At 42.8% G+C, this 21,312-nt stretch overlaps 1 protein-coding gene across 1 annotated transcript in view; it reads left to right on the top strand.

The window, feature by feature from the left end:
* Positions 1-1,716: 1,716 nt before the first annotated feature.
* Positions 1,717-21,312, top strand: part of LOC118362956 (melatonin receptor type 1A-A) — a 59,245-nt gene continuing 39,649 nt past the window's right edge. The window contains exon 1 of the mRNA XM_035743708.2: positions 1,717-2,275. Coding sequence (XP_035599601.2) covers positions 2,092-2,275 — 184 coding nt within the window. The 5' untranslated portion in view covers positions 1,717-2,091. The remainder of the gene's footprint in view (positions 2,276-21,312) is intronic.

Raw genomic sequence — 21,312 nt, 5'->3', positions numbered from 1 at the left:
AGTGCTGGTTTTACTTCTGCAAAATGCGGCGCTGTGGCATCTGTTTTCTGACTGGTTGAATATGATCAAATTACTTTTAAAATGGGTTTTTCTGCAACACCACTCGGGCAAAACGGCTTCAATGGTATCTCTTCCAGAATCATAGTGCAGCGGTAATCAGTCTGATAATTAGGAGCCTAATTTACTTGTATTAAAGGATAAATATGCTGACAATAACCAAGCCTAGAGCCTAGGGTTTGGAATTAGCCCTTAACAACGTTAATCCAACACACAAACTGCTAATGTTCTGGGTTGATTATAAAGGTAATTTGAACAGATGGACCTACCTTCTACTGTGAGACAGACTATTTTGAGTCGGTGGTCTGGCTCAGGCATCTGGACTCACTCACTGAGACACACACACACACACACACACACACACACACACACACACACACACACACACACACACACACACACACACACACACACACACACACACACACACACACACACACACACACACACACACACACACACACACACACACACACACACACACACACGCGCGCACACACACACACACACACACACACACATAGAAGGATAATGGGGAGAGGGAGAGCTGGAGGGAAAGGGAGTGAATGAAAGACAGAAGGGGAGAGAGAATTAGAGAGAGAGATAGAGAGAGAATATAGCCCACACAACCTTTTTAATGAACTGCCATACTCACAGCAGACATATTAGTGGGATGTCTCCACATTAAAGTTGCGTTCGCATGGCAGAGGAGGAGGTTTGGGTGACAACCCCTCAACAGCGTGTGTGTGTGTGTATAAGGGGAGGTGGAAGTGTAAAGTACCTGCCATGTGCTGACATTTGTGTGTGTCTGTGTGTGTGTGCTTGTACGTGCGTGTGTGTGGGCATTTGTGCAGAATAAAGCGATCATAAATGTACTTATAGGTCGCAGGGGCGCAGTTTCCTTTGGTAAAATAAACGTAACCTAACCGCGTGTTGCCGTTTGGAGTCAGTTCCACTATATTTCCCCAGCTCAGCTACAAGCAGTCTCCTCAACCTGTCTCTTTAAGTCTGCACATTCCCATATAGTGCACTACTTTTGACCAGATCTCAATGAGCCTTGAGCAGAACTAGTGCATGGGGTGCCATTTGAGATTGCAATTCATATTTCTATGTCAGAGTTTGTAGTTTATCCTGATATTCTGTGGTAGTAATCATGTGGATTCTGCTTTGCAACACATACACACACAGAGAGAGAGAGCGAGAGAGAGAGATGCACATGCCATTATATTCTCTCATCCTGACCTATATATTGTGATCTAACATATCCGTCTGGATTTACATCCGTACATCTGTCTAAATCTTTCTGTCTCTCCATAACAATTGTAAATATGTTATTTGAATAAATAGTACTTTCTCTATCATAGTAATTGGAATCAATTCCAATAATTGATATTAAGCATAATCATCAGGATCATTTTAATAATGCCATAGGCTAGTCAACATCCTTATATCGACATGTTATAAAAGGTGCATGCTATCTGCTTCTTTCAGTGTGAATACATCGATGTGGGAATGGATAAAATATGAACCATTCCTCAGAAATAATGATCAACGAACGCATGAATAAATGAACGAGTCGCTGGAAGCAAAGCAATAATTGCGAGGAGAGCTCGCAGCCAGGCTTCAAAGAACACCCGGGAAAATAAAGGAGTGCCGCCGCGTGCCGTCCACTGTTTTTCCCTCTTTCGGGCGCTGAGAGGCAGCATTAGGCTACCACTTACCCGTCACCACCCACGACAGGCTCACTTTAATGACACAATGTTAACATGGGAAGGTTTGGAGTTGCCTCTGAATGTCACATACCAACAATGTGATGCGTACACATATAGCCATGTACGTGTAGACTCTGACACGCGAGCATTGTGACTAGAAGGATAAATATAAGTTTGTCTACGGGAGCTATAAAACGGCAATATGGAGAGGAGGAAAGCCACGGGAGAATACCACGGCATCCCTGTATCCAAAATGTAGACTACATTTTATGGGACGGGCGGTACGTTTACTTCTCTAATTGGAAAAGTTACAAAATATACAATGATTATCAATGGGTCTTATCTGAACAGGTCGTCGCTGGACCCGTACGAGGAAGTGCTGAGTCGCCCTCCGTGGGTTACTACAACTTTGGGGTGCTTTCTCATATTCACTATAGTGGTTGATATTTTGGGCAACCTTTTGGTGATATTCTCTGTCTACCGGAATAAGAAGCTAAGGAATGCAGGTGAGTAATATTGTGCATGAGGTCGGAGGAGCCAAAGTATTGTATTGTGTTTATAAACAAGTTTCAAAGTGTTGTAATTGACACAACATTGTTGTTTTGATACATTTGAGTCCGAAATATGACAACAATAGACCTGCGTTTGGGTAAAGCTGTGTACACTTCGCGCGCAATTGTCGAAATGAACAAGAAAAGTAGGCTAATTTGGGATTCAGAAATTGTGATAGGCGTATTACATACATCGATGAAAATCAATAAAGCGCATTGGTCTAACCCAATGAATTTAGCTTGGGTTTAAAACTACGGTGAAAGTAATGTCCCGGTGCCATTTGGAGGTAGCTACCCGAGCGTTATAGAGGATTCCATGTCAATGTTGGTAGCCTGATTTTATACCTTATGATGCTATACCCCAAACAATTTAATGTTATTTACAGGTAGGTTTTATATAGGCTAAATCGGCATGTCATGAAAGTTAGATTATCGCCCTCGTATTATAACCGTCTATGGACGCGCAAGTTGCTCTAACCAGACCGAATAACCATGTCTAACTAAACACTTCTCTGTTTAATCTCCGAGTTCGCAAAGATGAAATAATAAATAGAGAGTGTCAACGAATGAGGCTCTTTCAAGAATGAAAAATAGACTCGCGGGGATTGATTGACACGCGCCGCCCGAAGCCACTCAAGAGAGACTACAGGATGGACAGCAGTGTATTTTAGGAAACATTTGCGCCACAGCCTCGGCATGTTTCGCTGGGGATTGCGTTTCACATCCTATCAATAGCATGTAACTAAATTTGGAAGTTGAATGAGAAAGTCTTGTACTATCCGTTGTATTTTTTCAATGGAACATTTGGATTAGGCGACGGAACATGCGTCACGTGCGCACGTCGGTTTTATGAATTGGGATCGCAGTGGGGCTGCTGTGTCTCGACCAGCCCATTAACACCAGATATTATATAATGTAGCATAATGTTGTTTATGGGATAATGTTGTATGTTGTGTAGTGTGGATATCTTAAATTCGTTATGGTGTTGTACTGTGGCGTGATTATTTAACGTTTTGTTTGGGTGATTATATTCCAGTGATTATATTCCGAAGTACTGTACTGCTGTAACCCTGTGATAAGAACCTATGACATTATTGTGTGAGAAAACGCAATAATATAAACACCATAAAAACGAAGTACGTCGTGATTTGATAAGATACAGATAAAATGTGCGCCAGATAGAAGTTAGGCTGTTGAGAAAATATAAATTTTGTCCTACATTATTACAGACTAGTGTGTTCTGCAAATACCAAGTGGACATGCTTTGCGCTCCGGTGCCGCTCTGGCCATTCAATGACAGATTGGAATTCTAGACGAGCCCACATTGTAGATAGATTTGAGTGCTTTATCGTTTACTGGAATGCGTATCTAGCTAAATCACACATTTTTTTACCCCCCAAATTAGTTTTATTTTCTTTGATGTTTCATGTTATTAGTTGCGTTTGTTTGTCACAGCCTAGAAATAATGTCAAACGCAGAGGATTTGTTTTGTGAATTAAGCCAAATGGATTTGTGTCAGTCAAATTAAGGCCCTCCCCCTAATGTGATGAATATGGTTATTATAAAGACTTCCTGTAATTCCTCGTCCCACCCCCCTCTCTATCTTTATTTATCCTTGTAATCACTTACAGTTGAAAAAACATACACCAAATTGCACAATCGCTGTGTCCTGGATATGAGCTTTTAATAGTTTATACAGTAAATAGAATCAAAGATACCGTCAGGTGCAGAGAAAATATATATATATTTTTTAAATGTGATATTACAAGTTTGATGACATTTTATGCTGCCCAGTCTGTGACAAACACAGATACTTATTTAGGGAGCACATCTTTGATCTTTGAGGAGGGGAGGTCCGATTCATTTAAATGTAAGTGCACAGAGTTCAATTGATTCATCAAGTGCAGTCTCTCTGTTCATCTCAACAGTCTGACGTGGTTCCTTCTCCTTCTTCTGAATCAATAATGGCTGCATCTCAACAGTCTAAAGTGACGCCAACTCCTTGTCTCATGTCCTTCATTTGCACTGGTTTGAAAGTCCTAATTGTAGTCCCGAATTATTAAACTGCTTCACCTGTCCAGTCCAGCCCTGCCCATTCACATCAGTGCAGATGAAGGAAAGGAGACAAGTCGAGGAAGCAACTTTAGACTATTGATATGAAGCCGTTTTTCCCCCAGTTCAGAGTAGCTGAAGTAGCACTGCTTAAAACTAACAATATGGTAAGTTTCTAAGATGTGCCAAATCAATTATCTCCAGTTTAGGTCTCCAGCTAGGCATTTGGTTCGCTAACTTGCTGGCTAAGTGGCTAACTTGCTAGATCAAGCTTCTTGGTTACAGCCGAGACAATTAATCCCGTCCTCGATTAAGATCCCCGCTGCCTTGCTTTTATATTAATTTAATTACATTTTTATGCTTGGAAAGAAATAGCGCCCATTGTCTGCACTGCTGGCAATACTGTATACCCCGGTATGGTACAGGAACGGTATGAAGGTATGAAATACTGCCCAACCCTAGTTAGAATATTTGCTTTCTATGAAACCATTTACATTACATTGACATTAATATCCATTCAGTCTTTTGTCAACTTTCTACACAACAATAATTGGCTTTGTATGATGTCATCAATAATGGACGTATGTCACAGGCTTTTTTTCACGCGAGTCACGTGAAAAAAATGATGTATCTCTCTTAACACTGTTTCCACAACAGCATTTGGCGAGTACTAACATCCCTTAAGCAGGCCAGCCACCCGGTTTCCCTGTATCCTTAGGTTCATGCCTTTCAGGAGCGTTTGCAATTTCTCAGCCCAGTTCCCAAAGATGGTGCCTGTCCTTCTATTCAAGCCAAAGAAAAGGAGAAACCCTGCATTGGCAAATCGTATACCTCATGGCGGCCATATTGATTGACACAGAAACTTTTCTTTTGTACTTTCTAGGTCTATCTGCCCATGTGGCCTGCCCCTCTGCCAGCGAACAGAATGGCTGTGCCGCAGGAGAGTGTGTGTGTGTGTGTGACTGCACATTGAACTATGATTTGAAGCACTCTCTCTCAACCCAGCGATGTTGCATTGTTTTCCATCCTTTCAGAAGCAGAATGTTGTTTGTGTGCCAAAGTTTTGCATAGACGCTACATGCACGCACACGCTTGTGTGTGTGTTTGTAGTACACCAGGCACAACAACAGTGTTTACTTGTCATGTTGTGTGTGGTTGAGGGCAAGTCATTCAATTCAATTCATCATTCAGGTTGTAACAGACAGTACATCTTGGCAACAGAGAACTTGAAGACATACATGTAAAGTGCATTCAGGAATATTTTCAGATCCCTTGACTTTTTCAACATTTTGTTACATTACAGCCCAATTCTAACATGGATGAAAACAAACATGTCCTCATTAATCTGCACACAATTACCCATAATGACAAAGTGAAAATAGGTTTTTGTAATTTTTTGCAAATGTTTTAATAAATACAAAACAGAAATACCTTAATACCATAAGTATTCGGATACTTTACTATTAAACTCGAAATTGAGCTCAGGTAGATACATCCTGTTGTGGTTGATCTTCCTTAAGATGTGTTTACAACTTGATTGGAGTACACCTGTGGTAAATTCAATTGATTGGACATGGTTTGGAAAGGCACACACCTGTCTATATAAAGGTCACATTTGACCTTGCATGTCAGAGCAAAATCTAAGCCATGAGTTTGAAGGAATTGTCCGTCGAGCTCCGAGACAGGATTGTGTTGAGGCACAATATCTGGGGAAGGGTACCAAAACATTTTTGCAGGTCCCCATTCTTAAATGGAAGGTTTAGAACCACCAAGACTCTTCCTAGAGCTGATAATGTGCGAATTGGACCCTTTTCCTGCTTAGCATTCAAAATGTAACGAGTACTCTTGGGTGTCAGGGAAAATGTATGGAGTAAAGAGTACATTATAGTGAAGTAAAAGTTGTCAAAAATATAAATAGTAAAAGACAGATACCCCCAAAAACGACTTAAGTAGTACTTTAAAGTCTTTTAACTTAAGTACTTTACACCACTGGTATTTTTACCTGTTTTTCAAAATCTGATTCTACTGCTTGCATCAGTTACATGATGTGGAATAGAGTTCAATGTAGTCATGTCTCTATGTAGTACTGTGCACCTGTTCTGGACTTGGGGATTGTGAAGAGACCTCTGGTGGCATGTCTTATGGGGTATGCATCATGGCTTTCCTGGCTGTAAATACATTAGACCTCACTCCCAGATGCCTTAGTTACCTCACAAGTGCAACAATCATAACCACATAACTTCATATAAAGTTACTTTGAAATGATTTGTGCATGCAAAAAAAAATAGTATAATATCCTCAGATTGTGTTTTTCTGTCTCTGATGTGGAATGGAAAGTTTTCTGTGTTTACCCTCATGAGAACACTTCCTTCACTATGACCTGCCAGAGCTTGAGAGGATCTGCAGAGAAGAATGAGAGAAACTCCCCAAATACAGGTGTGCCAAGCTTGTAGCATCATACCCAAGAAGACTCAAGGCTGAAATCTCAGCCAAAGGTGCTTCAACAAAGTACTGAGTAAATGGTCTGATTACTTATGTAAATGTGATATTTCCATTTTGTTTCAAGAAATTTGGTAATATTTCTAAAAAACAGTTTTGCTTTGTCATGATGGGGTATTACAGTATCAGTCAAAAGTTTGGGCACAACTACTCATTCCAATTTTTCTTAAAAAAACAACTATTTTCTACATTGTAGAATAATAGTGAAGACATCAAAACTATGAAATAACACATATGGAATCATGTAGTAACCCAAAAAGTGTTAAACAAATCTAAATATATTTTATTGAGCTTCTTCAAAGTATCCACCCTTTGCCTTTATTGACTGCTTTGCACACTTTTTAACCCCTTTTTCCTCCCCAATTCCAATTGGTAGTAGTTACAGTCTTGTCTCATTGCTGCAACTCCCACACGGACTCGGGAGAGGTGTAGGTCGAGAGCCATGCGTCCTCCGAAACACAACCTAGCCGCACTGCTTCTTGACACAATGCACATCCAACCCGGAAGCCAGCCACACCAATGTGTTGGAGGAAACACTGTACACCTGGTGACCTGGTCAGCGCGCACTGCGCCCGGCCCGACACACGAGTCGCTAGTTTACGATGAGACAAGGATATCCTTGCCAGCCAAACCCTCCCTAACCCGGACGGTGCTGGGCCAATTGTGTGCCGCCCCATGGGCCTCACGGTTGTGGCCGGCTGCGACAGAGCCTGGGCCCGAACCAAGAATCTCTGGTGGCACAGCTAGCACTGTGATGCAGTACCACTGCGCCACCCGAGAGGCCAGCTTTGCACCCTCTTGGCATTCTTTCAACCAGGTAGCCATTTACAGGCAACATTCACACTGAGCTAAAGGGTAGAGCTGCCGCTTTCAAGGTGTGGGACTCTAACCCGGAAGCTTAAAAGAAAACCAGCTATGCACTACGATGAACCATCAAACAGGCAAAGCGTCAATACAGGGCTAAGATTGAATCGTACTACATCAGCTCCGACGCTCGTCATATGTGGCAGGGCTTGCAAACTATTACAGACTACAAAGGCGAGACAGACTACAGCCGCGAGCTGCCCAGTGACACGAGTCTACCAGACGAGCTAAATCACTTCTATGCTCGCTACGAAGCAAGCAACACTGAGGCATGAATGAGAGCATCAGCTGTTCCGGATGACTGTGTGATCACACTCTCCGTAGCCGACATGAGTAAGACCTTTAAACAGGTCAACATACACAAGGCTGTGGGGCCAGACGGATTACCGGGACGTGTGCTCCTAGCGTGTGTGGACCAACTGGCACTGACATTTTCAACATGTCCCTGATTGAGTCTGTAATAGCAACATGTTTCAAGCAGACCACCATAGTCGCTGTGCCCAAGAACACGAAGGCAACCTGCCTAAATGACTACAGACCCATAGGACTCATGTCCGTAGCCATGAAGTGCTTTGAAAGGCTGGTGATGGCTCACATCAACACCATTGTCCCAGAAACCCTAGACCCACTCCAATTTGCATACCGCCCAAACAGATCCACAGATGATGCAATCTCTATTGCACACCACACTGCCCTTTCCCACCTCGACAAAAGGAACACCTACCTGAGAATGCTATTCATTGAATACAGCTCAGCGTTCAACACCATAGTACCCTCAAAGCTTATCATTAAGCTAAGGATCCTGGGACTAAACACCTCCCTCTACAACTGGATCCTGGACTTCCTGACGGGCCGCCCCCAGGTGGTGAGGGTAGGTAGCAACACATCTGCCACGCTGATCCTCAACACGGGGGCCCCTCAGGGGTGCGTGCTCAGTCCCCTCCTGTACTCCCTGTTCACCCACGACTGCATGGCCAGGCACAACTCCAACACCATCATTAAGTTTGCTGACGACACAACAGTGGTAGGCCTGATCACAGACAACAACAAGACAGCCTATCGGGAGGAGGTCAGAGACCTGGCTGGGTGGTGCCAGAATAACAACCTATCCCTCAATGTAGCCAAGACTAAGGAGATGATTGTGGACAACAGGAAAAGGAGGACCGAGCACGCCCCCATTCTCATCGACTGGGCTGTAGTGGAGCAGGTTGAGAGCTTTAAGTTCCTCTGTGTCCACATCACCGAACTACAATGGTCCAAACACACCAAGACAGTCGTGAAGAGGGCACGGCAATGCCTATTCCCCCTCAGGAAACTAAAATTATTTGGCATGGGTCCTCAGATCCTCAAAAGGTTCTACAGCTGCAACATCGAGAGCATCACTGCCTGGTATGGCAATTGCTCGGCCTCCGACCGCAAGGCACGACAAAGGGTAGTGCATACGGCCCAGTACATCACTGGGGCTAAGCTGCCTGCCATTCAGGATCTCTACACCAGGCAATGTCAGAGGATTGCCTTAAAAATTGTCAAAGACCCCAGCCACCCCAGTCATAGACTGTTCTCTCTACTACCACATGGCAAGCTGTACTGGAGTGCCAAGTCTAGGACAAAAATACTTCTCAACAGTGTTTAACTCCAAGCCATAAGACTCCTGAACAGGTAGTCAAATGGCTACCTGGACTAGGGCTGGCTACCCAGTTGGCTGGCTACCCCCCAACCCTTCTTTTACACTGCTGCTACTCTCTGTTTATCACATATGCATAGTCACTTTAACTATACATTCATGTACATACTACCTCAATTGGCCCGACCAACCAGTGCCCCAGCACATTGGCTAAACGGGCTCCCTGCATTGTGTTCCGCCACCCACCACCTGCCAACCCCTCTTTTATGCTACTCTCTATTTATCATATATGCATAGTCACTTTAACCATACCTACATGTAGCTACTACCTCAACCAGCCCGACTATGCAGCATCACTACTGTTATAGCCTCGTTACTGTATGTAGCCTCGCTACTGTTATTTTTCACTGTCTTTTTTACTGTTGTTTTTATTTCTTTACTTACCTATTGTTCACCTAATACCTTTTTTTGCACTCTTGGTTAGAGCCTGTAAGTAAGCTGTTGTATTCGGTGCACGTGACCAATAAACTTTGATTTGATTTGTCCAAACTTTTGACAGGTACTGTATGTGTAGATTGACGAGGAAGAAAAAAACATTTCCTCCATTTTAGAATACGGCTGCAACGTAACCAAATGTGGAAAAAGTCAAAGGGTCTGAATGCTTTCCAAATGTACTGTATGTCTATATCACAGAGTCCGATTATAGAGTCTGGTGTAAAAGCTATATAAGGTCTACAAGCCATTTGTGCACTATCAAATTCATGTCTTTTCATGTATGCACATTACAAGTTTCAATGGTGTTACGGTAAACTTCAGATTCAATCTTCAAGTCCCAATGAAGTTCTTTAGCTCAAAGCACGATTAGATTTGCTACCGGATGTCCCCAAAGTTTGTTTTCATTTCATTAATGTTATTTTGGATCATCATAGAATCCAAACCCCACTGCCCCTCCAGAGTGTGTTGCTGTAGCTCCAAGCGTAATACATGATTTCTAAGCATATAATAGGGCATTAAGTGCTTTGCGTATGTCTCCATTTACGACAAGCGTTTATGGCCCCTAAATATCCCACTGGCTTTGTTAAACCTCTTTAACGTAAAATTGGCACACAGCGTAGTGGCGTCAAATTAGAGAGCTCAGTGAAAAACAAAAGACAAATCCTAATTTTGGAGGGAAATTGATATATTTTAATTGCAGTGATTCCCCCCAGGGTCCTGTTTGATTTTCATCTAGAGGGAAACCATTTTATATCCCAATTAAACTCTGGATCAAACAAGATTGAGTTTTGTACTTTTGGGACTATTCCATTGTACTAGTCAGAACTAACCAACAACAACTCTAAAGTATAAGAAAGTATTCAAATATTTCGATTAGAAAGATTGAGGTTTGTACTTTTGGGACTATTCCATTGTGCCAGACACACCTAACCAACAGCAACTCTAAAGTATAAGTATATTTTGATTAGTTTAGATAGTATTTTATTGTGTGTTTTCACAGAAGTGTCTATTATATACAGAAATTGCACTGCGTTCAAAGAGATTCCACAACAAAAAGAGAAACCTAATATAGTCACAACATCAGACATACAAATTCATGAATTTATTCCTATTTGACACAGGTCTGGTATTTACTAATCATCTGGATGGTCAATGGACAGCCTAGCAAGTTTGAGTGACAGGAAAATACATGGGTGTTGTGAACAAAGCTTTTTGTCCACCTCTCTGACAATCTGCTGCTCAATATCAGTCATTGGAGTGTACGAGACAGAAGGCGAGTCCCATTTTGAACCTGTCTTGTTAAGTGCAATGTTCATTTTGCTGTTCATGTTCATTTGCAAAGTATTACCAGAATGTAGTGTGTTGTATTTACTTCACAAGGTTTGGAATGAGTACATTTTGGCACCGGGTCGATTTGTTAAATCCAGTTGCATTAGTCAACTTCGAAACAATATCAAAGTGAGCTGTCATGCTGTTCCATAAAGACGTCAACACCACCTGTTTTCGAGAGACACCCTCAATAGGCTTGGGCACTATACCGTATATACCCTATACCGTATATACCCTATACCGTATATACACTATACCGTATATACCCTATACCGTATATACCCTATACCGTATATACCCTATACCGTATATACCCTATACCGTATATACACTATACCGTATATACCCTATACCGTATATACCCTATACCGTATATACACTATACCGTATATACCCTATACCGTATATACCCTATACCGTATATACACTATACCGTATATACCCTATACCGTATATACACTATACCGTATATACCCTATACCGTATATACCCTATACCGTATATACCCTCTATACCGTATATACCCTATACCGTATATACCCTATACCGTATATACCCTATACCGCGGTATTTTGAAATACCAACGGTATGATTTTCAACAGTGTAAAAAAAAGGGAGAAATAAATGATCTCCAGCTCAGGGCTTCAGCTGTTGCTAGATAAGTGGCTAGCTTGCAAGATCACGTTTCTTGGTTACAGCGAGACAATCAATCTCCTCCTGGATCAACATCCCCGCTGCCTAAATTAGCTTTGTGCACCCCCCCCCCCTCAAAAGAAAAGGATTAACCCGGTATGGTACAGGAACGGTATGAGTTATGAAAATCTGGATACTGCCCGACCATAGCACTCAATACCCATTAATGGCCCTTGCTGTGTAGACTGCCTGCTTGGACAATAAATTGTGTAAAAAAAAAAAATGTGCTTTTACATAGCACAACCTTCATTGTTATGTCATAATTATGTACAATTCTGGCAAATGAATTACGGTCTTTGTTAGGAATAAGTGGTCTTCACACAGTTCGCAACGAGCCAGGTGGCCCAAACTGCTGCACATACCCTGACAGAATGCAAGGGAAGTGACACAATTTCCTTAGTTAATATGGCCTGTTACCATGAATTTCTTTTAACTGAATATGTAGGTTTTAAAAAATATACTTGTGTATTGATTTTAAGAAAGGCATAGATGTTTATGGTCAGGTACATTGTTGCAACAACAGTGCTTTTTTTCGTGAATGCGCTTGTTAAATCAGCACCCGTTTGGCGAAGTAGGCTGTGATTCGATGATAAATCACTGCATTGATTATTTGCAATGCAGGACAAGCTAGTTAAACTAGTAATATCATTAACCATGTCTAGTTAACAAGTGATTATGTTAAGATTGATTGTTTTTTATAAGATAAGTTTAATGCTAGCTAGCAACTTACCTTGGCTCCTTGCTGCACTCGCGTAACAGGTGGTCAGCCTGCCACGCTGTAATGCTCGTCTGAAGAAGTGGACCAAGATGTGGGGTAGGTTAATCATATTCTTTAATGATAACCCGAAAAACAAGAAAGAGAGAATACAGCCTTGTAGGGCTCAACAGCAACAATACAAGGACAAGATCCCACAACATAGGTGGGAAAAAAGGCTACCTAAGTATGATTCCCAATCAGAGACAACGATAGCCTCTGATTGGCAATAACACTCGGCCAAACCCAAAGAAATACAAAACATAGAATTTCCCACCCGAGTCACACCCTGACCAAACAAACATAGAGAACAAAAGGATCTCTACGGTCAGGGCGTGACACACGCATTCTAGAGTGCAATGTAATTGGCCATAATCGGCGTCCAAAAATGCTGATTACCGATTGTTATGAAAACTTGAAATCGGCCCTAATTAATCGGCAATGAATCGGTCGACCTCTAATATGAATCCCAAAAGCGCTCAAACAAAGCAGCAACAGTTCCGCTCTTTCTTCTGTAAGACTTGCCGGGACCCCATTTTGACTTCGCTTTTTCTGTTGGCTTTTTCTGTTGAATCAGTGCAGCTATAGGTGATTTGAATGTGGGGTGGAGTGTCACACGCCAGGTGTCCACTGCTACTCTATGTGAAATTGAACAGCGGCTGGCTGATATGTTTGAAATGCCCCACCACTGTGAACGCTGCTACATCTGACATATTTTTACTCAAACACTGTGTCCTCTGGCTGCAGGGGAGAAGCTATCATTAACTATGTCCTTGAAACCCTTGTTCACATTTCTACAGAGACATCGTAGACACGTTGGTTGTATAGACTGTATTGTATACATGAGACATCACTCAATCTTGCAAGGTGAATACCAGCAATCTGCTTCCGCAATCTCTCTGTAGACACAGTTCCTGTCTTTTTTAGTTGCATAACTGTCTCAGTTGGAAATGTCTAGCCTTGGTTGATATGCTCAAACTTTTCATCATGTCTGTCAGAGTTTCTACAAAACCATCAGCCGAGAACCAGTCTTTTACCAAAGAGTTTGCCTCGCTACACTACACAAAGCACAACTTTCCTATCAAGGGAATTGGTACAATTCTTTCAGTATAAGAACATGTTTAAAACAACACCTCAAGGCATCAAAACGATATCCAGGAAGTCACATTGCGATCAACATCTTTGTCAACTCTTACATGTGAACATTGGCCAAAAAAAGCTGCATGCTCCTGTTGACGTCATGCTCCTGCTGACCACACTAGGAGTCAAGCAGTGGCGGAGGGATAGGGCACGTTATCAGGACCGTTATCAGGATGGTGGGTAAACTCAGGTGACTCAGGTGAGAGTGGCCGCGGGGTTGCATGACCTTGGGGTGCCTTCGCTGTGTGTATGTGTGTTGGTGGCTTCCCTGAGTGTATGTGTGTGTCTGTGTGTGTGTGTGTGTGTGTGTTGGTGGCCTCGCTGTGTGTGTGTGTGTGTGTGTGTGTGTGTGTGTGTGTGTGTGTGTGTGTGTGTGTGTGTGTGTTCAAGCTGCAAAAATGAATAATGTGTTGGGAAGAAGTGGATTAGAGAGCAAGTCCTGGCTAAGAAACGTTCTCCTTAGTTCTCATCATAACCCACTTAACATCGGCCGTAAAATCAGTCTTAACATCACCACCAGTCAACTAGGGCAATAACAAAAAAAGTGGAAGTCGTCAATACCCCTTCAAGTAGGCTTGCGTGTGTGTGTGTGTGTGTGTGTGTGTGTGTGTATTTTGTATTTTATTAGGATCCCCATTAGCTGTCGCAAAAGCAGCAGCGACACTTCCTGGGGTCCACACAAAACATGAAACATGACATAATACAGAACATTAATAGACAAGAACAGCTGTGTGTGTTTGTACCTTTCATGAGTTACGCCAACAGTACTATTCTCTGTGACACTGTGGTCTTTTCTGGTGATCTGTAAATTGGCCAATGTGAATTCTATTGGAGTGCCGTCAGGTGCATGTGTCTGTCAAGCCACCCTGGAGCAGTGAGCAAACCTAATGAAAGGTTTGGATTGTGTGGTTTGTTGTTGTTATCCTCTACTGTGCTAACTCCCATGGGGATGGACAGAGTGGGGGGAAAGAGAGGTAGAGAGAGACTAGTAGAGAGGGAGGGATACAGAGACATTTCATCTGTTGAATTTGTTCATTGAAGATGAAAATATAGCAATTTTCTTGGTCCCTCTTTTTTTGCCTATTCCATTCCCACGACACAGATGTCAATTCAACGTCTATTTCTTGTTTGTTCAGCATATTTGAACTGAAATGGCGTGGAAACAATGTTGATTCAAGCAGTGTGTGCCCAATGGGTTGCCATGTCTCTCTTTCTCTCTCTCTCTTCAATACTTTCACCTTAACAGCCCCTGTGCCCATCCCCCACATCTTCCTTCCTCAACTTAATCCCCACCTATTCCTTCCTCATCTTTATCCCCCACATCTTCCTTCCTCATCTTTATCCCCCTCCTATTTCTTCCTCATCTTTATCCCCCACCTCTTCCTTCCTCATCTTTATCCCCCACCTCTTCCTTCCTCATCTTTATGCCCCACCTCTTTCTTCCTCATCTTTATACCCCACCTCTTCCTTCCTCATCTTTATCCCCCACTTCTTCCTTCCTCATCTTTATCCCCCACCTCTTCCTTCCTCAACTTAATCCCCACCTCTTCCTTCCTCATCTTTATCCCCCACCTCTTCCTTCCTCATCTTTATCCCCCACATCTTCCTTCCTCATCATTATCCCCCACCTCTTTCTTCCTCATCTTTATCCCCCACCTCTTCCTTCCTCATCTTTATCCCCACCTCTTCCCTCCCCATCTTAATCCCCACCTCTTCCTTCCTCATCTTTATCCTCCACAACTTCCATCCTCATCTTTATCCCCCACCTCTTCCTTCCTCATCTTTATCCCCCACCTCTTCCTTCCTTCCCCTTCTTTATCCCCCTCCTTCCCCTTCTTTATCCCCCTCCTTCCTTCCTCTTCTTTATCCCCCTCCTTCCTTCCTCTTTTTTATCCCCCACCACTTCCTTCCTCTTTTTTATCCCCATCCTTCCTTCCTTATTTCATTCCTTCCTCTTCTTTATCCCCACCTCTTCCTTCCTCTTCTTTATCCCCACCTCTTCCTTCCTTCCTTCCTTCCTTCCTTCCTTCCTTCCTTCCTTCCTTCCTTCCTTCCTTCCTTCCTTCCTTCCTTCCTTCCTTCCTTCCTTCCTTCCTTCCTTCCTTTCTCTTCTTTATCCCCACCCCTTCCTTCATTCCTTCCTTCCTTCCTTCCTTCCTCTTCTTTTCCCCCACCTCTTCCTTCCTCTTCTTTCTCCCCACCTCTTCCTTCCTTCCTTCCTTCCTTCCTTCCTTCCTTCCTTCCTTCCTTCCTTCCTTCCTTCCTTCCTTCCTTCCTTCCTTCCTTCCTTCCTTCCTCTTCTTTTTCCCCCACCTCTTCCTTCCTCTTCTTTCCCCCCCACCTCTTCCTTCCTCATCTTTATCCCCCTCCTTCCTTCCTCTTCTTTATCCCCCTCCTTCCTTCCTCTTCTTTATCCCCCACCTCTTCCTTCCTTCCTCTTCTTCCTTCCTCTTCTTTATCCCACACCTCTTCCTTCCTTTCTCTTTTTTATCTCCTTCCTTCCTTCCTTCCTTCCTTCCTTCCTTCCTTCCTTCCTTCCTTCCTTCCTTCCTTCCTTCCTCTTCTTTATCCCCACCCCTTCCTTCCTTCCTTCCTTCCTTCCTTCATTCCTTCCTTCCTTCCTTCCTTCCTTCCTTCCTTCCTTCCTTCCTTCCTTCCTTCCTTCCTTCCTTCCTTCCTTCCTTCCTTCCTTCCTTCCTTCCTTCCTTCCTTCCTTCCTTCCTTCCTTCCTTCCTTCCTTCCTTCCTTCCTTCCTTCCTCTTCTTTTTCCCTCACCTCTTCCTTCCTCTTCTTTATCCCCACCTCTTCCTTCTCCTTCCTTTCTTCCTCTTCTTTCCCCCCCACCTATTCCTTCCTCTTCTTTATCCCCCACCTCTTCCTTCCTCTTCTTTATCCCCCACCTCTTCCTTCCCCTTCTTTTCTTCCCCCACCTCTTCCTTCCTCTTCTTTATCCCCCAACTCTTAATTTTCTTTATCCTGCTTTTTCTCCCTCATTTCAGGGCTGCATTTAATAGTTTACAATACTATACAGTACAAACCTCTTTCTGCTTGATGTGCACTGGGGATGACGCAAATTGGCTTGCTCAATCAAGTATAACCTAATGCTCGTCCGTGGGGAACCGTGCACAACATATGCATACAGGGTTAGAGTATAAGAGATGTTGTGAACATGCACACACACACCCACGCACACACACTTGAAGGCTGACCACACCGCTCGCGAAGCACCCACATTGCGCGCGCCAACGAGCATCTGCATTGCCAAGGGCTAAAATAGAAATCACTTTTATTTCTGACGCAGATCGCGCTGCAAGTCCTGCCTCTACCATCTCCTCATTGGTTTGTAGAAGCAGGTACCCACGTGCCATCTCCTTATTGGTTATACCCACGTGGGTGACTGAAGACGAACGAGGTCAGTGGCGGTAATGCACCTAATTTATGAAAGTTGCCAATCGCAATATAAAGTCAAGAGAAGAAAAAGCCTGGAAGGAAGACAGATGACTAGAAACGATTCAGTTGACCGTTTTATGTGTGGATTAATTGTCGGAGTAGAGGACCTTGTGCATTTCAGGTAAAATAACAGCTCAGTGTTTATATCCTAGGACAAATTAGCTAGCAACCGCAAACTAGCTAAATAGGACAAAATAGCTAGCAAGTGCAAAGTAACTAGCTAAATTGCCATACATGTATAAAGCTTTTCGACCTGTCCCCAAATTAATGTCATTGGTTTAGAGTTTGTTTTGATGTTTTAACCTGCGTGTCGTGATCGCGTTTGGTGTAGGGTGACAAAATGGTATGCAGCATAATCATGAAAATTCAACATTCAGGTTCTTTAAAAAAAATATTTTTTCGTATTGAAAACATACAATATACTTGCAGTGAAGCCGCTCAACAACTACATAACATTAGTCATCTAATAGACTCCCATCCAGAGCGACACACAGAAGTAACCGGGGTCAACAGATCTCCCACAGGGTCAAAAAACGGGGACATGAACCAGCGATCCATCAGCCACCAGCCCAAGCTTCCAACTGCCACCCCTTCCAAGATCCCACCCACAGTTCCCCAAGAGCTGCCTCTCAACCATCCGAGACCCTCCCCACAGCCCCCCGAGAAAATGTAAATAAATAATCATAATAATGACCAAAAAAATCCATTCCCCCACTCCCAAGACCCCCCCCCCACCCAATGCACCAACAACCAACAAAATTAACAAAAGAGAAAAAAGAGAAAGACAAAGGAAAACCAGAAATAAACTATGCAAAAACCAACAAAGACACCAAGGACAACAACAATCACAGCAGCAAGGTCAACTGAATATGTTTGAGTGCATGTATGGCACTATTTACCTGTGTGTGTGCACATGTGTGCATTTGAATGAGTGTGTTCTGCTACCATTTATGTCAAGCCACCTACACATACGATTTGATACATACGTTTGATAAATGCAACGGCATGCGCCACACTGAACACACTGCAGCTGCCTCTGACACACACAATGCTGCGAGGCAAACACAGGGTTCCATTGGAAATGAATGTGCTTCTGGTGTGTCAAAATGCAATGACACTGTATGTGTGATCAAGGCGTTTACTGGGAAGCTCTCCCCTCCGGTGCGCCTGTCTGTTTCCCCAAAAGAGCTTGGGCATGATCCACTTATGTTTGTGACATCGTGGTCAGGTTTTATATGCGGATTGTGAAAGGACGTTCTTTCGACATCTGTCTAGAGACCAGAAAAATGGATCTGTGAAATCTACGACCAGAAAACCAATTTACATCCAGAAAATGTCACACATCGCATAACACATTTGGCCTTCTGGTTAAACTCAGGAATCATTACTACATTCACTTTGGAACTAGTGAACAGTTGTACAGTTGAAGTCAGAAGTTTACATACACCTTAGCCAAATACATTTAAACTCAGTTTTTCACAATTCCTGACATTTAATCCAAGTAAAAATTCCCAGTCTTAGGTCAGTTAGGATCACCACGTTATTTTAAGAATGTGAAATGTCAGAATAATAGTAGTGATGATAGTAGTAATGATTTATTTCAGCTTTTATTTCTTTCATCACATTCCCATTGGGTCAGAAGTTTACATACACTCAATTAGTATTTGGTTGCATTGCCTTTAAATTGTTTAACTTGGGTCAAATGTTTTGGGTAGCCTTGCACAAGCTTCCCACAATAAGTTTTGACCCATTCCTCCTGATAGAGCTGGTGTAACTGAGTCAGGTTTGTAGGCCTCCTTGCTCGCACACGCTTTTTCAGTTCTGCCCACAAATTTTCCATGGGATTGAGGTCAGGGCTTTGTGATGGCCACTCCAATAACTTGACTTTGTTGTCCTTTAGCCATTTTGCCACAAGTTTGGAAGATGCTTGGGGTCATAGCGGCAGCGTAGCCTAGTGGCTAGAGCGTTGGACTAGTAACTGGAAGGTTGCGAGTTCAAACCCCTGAGCTGACAAGGTACAAATCTGTCGATCTACCCCTGAACAGGCAGTTAACCCACTGTTCCCAGGCCGTCATTGAAAATAAGAATGTGTTCTTAACTGACTTGCCTAGTTAAATAAAGGTAAAATTAAAATTAAATTGTCACGACTTCTGCCGAAGTCGGTCCCTCTCCTTGTTCGGGCGGCATTCGGTGGTCAACGCCATCGCTGATCCGTCTTTGTTTTACACACCTGGTTTCAATTCCCCAATTACACGTTGATTATTTACCCTCTGATTCCCCCATGGTTTTTGTGCGTGTTTGTTTATTGTAAGTTCGGTCCGATGTTTGTGGGCCTGGTGTTACTTCATGTATTTTAATGTTTTTAGTAAAGTTCCTTGTGTTACTCATCTCTGCTGTGCTGTGCCTGACTTCTCTGCACCAGCTACACCCAGATCCTTACAGTCATTGTCCATTTGGAAGACCCATTTGTGACCAAGCTTTAACATCCTGACTGATGTCTTGAGATGTTGCTTCAATATATCCACATATATTTCCTGCCTCATGATGCCATCTATTTTGTGAAGTGCACCAGTCCCTCCTGCAGCAAAGCACCTCCCCACAACATGATTCTGCCATCCCCGTGCTTCACTCCAAACATAACGATGGTCATTATGGCCAAACAGTTCTGTTTTTGTTTCCTCAGCCCAGAGGACATTTCTTCAAAAAGTATGATCTTTGTCCCCATGTGCAGTTGCAAACCGTAGTCTGGCTTTTTTATGGCGGTTTTGGAGCAGTGGCTTCTTCCTTGCTGAGCAACCTTTCAGGTTATGTCAATATAGGACACGTTATACTGTTGATATAGATACTTTTGTACCTGTTTTATCCAGTATCTTCACAAGGACCTTTGCTGTTGTTCTGGGATTGATTTGCACTTTTCGCACCAAAGTACATTCATCTCTAGGAGACAGAGCGCGTCTCCTTCCTGAGCGGTATGACGGCTGCGTGGTCCCATGGTGTTTATACTTGCGTACTATTGTTTGTACAGATGAACGTGGTACCTTCAGGCATTTGGAAATTGCTCCCAAGGATGAACCAGACTTGTGGAGGTCTACAATTTTTTTTCTAATGTATTGGCTGATTTTCTTTGATTTTCCAATGATGGCAAGCAAATAGGCACTGAGTTTGAAGGTAGGCCTTGAAATACATCCACAGGTACACCTCCAATTGACTCAAATTATGTCAATTAACCTATCAGAAGCTTCTAAAGCATGACATAATTTTCTGAAATGTTCCAGTGTTTAAAGGCACAGTCAACTTAGTGTATGTAAACTTCTGACCCTCTGGAATTGTGGTACAGTGAATTCTAATTGAAATAATCTGTCTGTAAACAATTGTTGGAAAATGTACTTGTGTCATGCGCAAAGTAAATGTCCTAACCGACTTGCCAAAACTATAGTTTGTTAACAAGATATCTGTGTGTGGTTGAAAAACGGGTGGTTGAAAAACAAGTTTTAATGACTCCAACCTAAGTGTATGTAAACTTCCGACTTTAACTGTGTCATAGATGAACGTGAACAAGAGACTCTCCACTCACCCCAGTCTTCAGAGTGATTAACTGATTTACTATTCGTCCCAAATGGCACACTATTCTCTAGTGAACTTCTTTTGACCAGCGCCCATAGGGACTTTATAGAGAGAACATCCCTGGTCATCCCTACTGCCTATCCGTAAATACATAAAAAAAACAAGAAAATGGTGGTTTGCTTAATATAAGGAATGTGAAATGATTTATACTTGTACTTTTGATACTTAAGTATATTTAAAACCAAATACTTTTAGACTTTTAATCAAGTAGCATTTTACTGGGTGACTTTCACTTTTACTTGAGTCATTTTCTATTAAGGTATAGTAGCTGTGTAAGCTAGCGAGCTAGCTCTGGTCCAACATCAAACCAACCTTGGGAAGTTCAAAGACATTCAAAGATCCTTCATGGAAGCCACTCCTCCATAGGTATAATTCTGTGGGCCTAATTCAGATCACGCATGTCATAACAAGGTGCCCAGCGCTTCAAGCCAAGCCTCCTCCTCCACAGTCCCATGCTCTCTCCCCACC

This window comes from Oncorhynchus keta, chromosome 29 (assembly GCF_023373465.1).
Source record: "Oncorhynchus keta strain PuntledgeMale-10-30-2019 chromosome 29, Oket_V2, whole genome shotgun sequence".
In the NCBI taxonomy this organism is placed as follows: Eukaryota; Metazoa; Chordata; class Actinopteri; order Salmoniformes; family Salmonidae; genus Oncorhynchus; species Oncorhynchus keta.
This window is presented reverse-complemented; position numbering and strand designations above follow the sequence as displayed.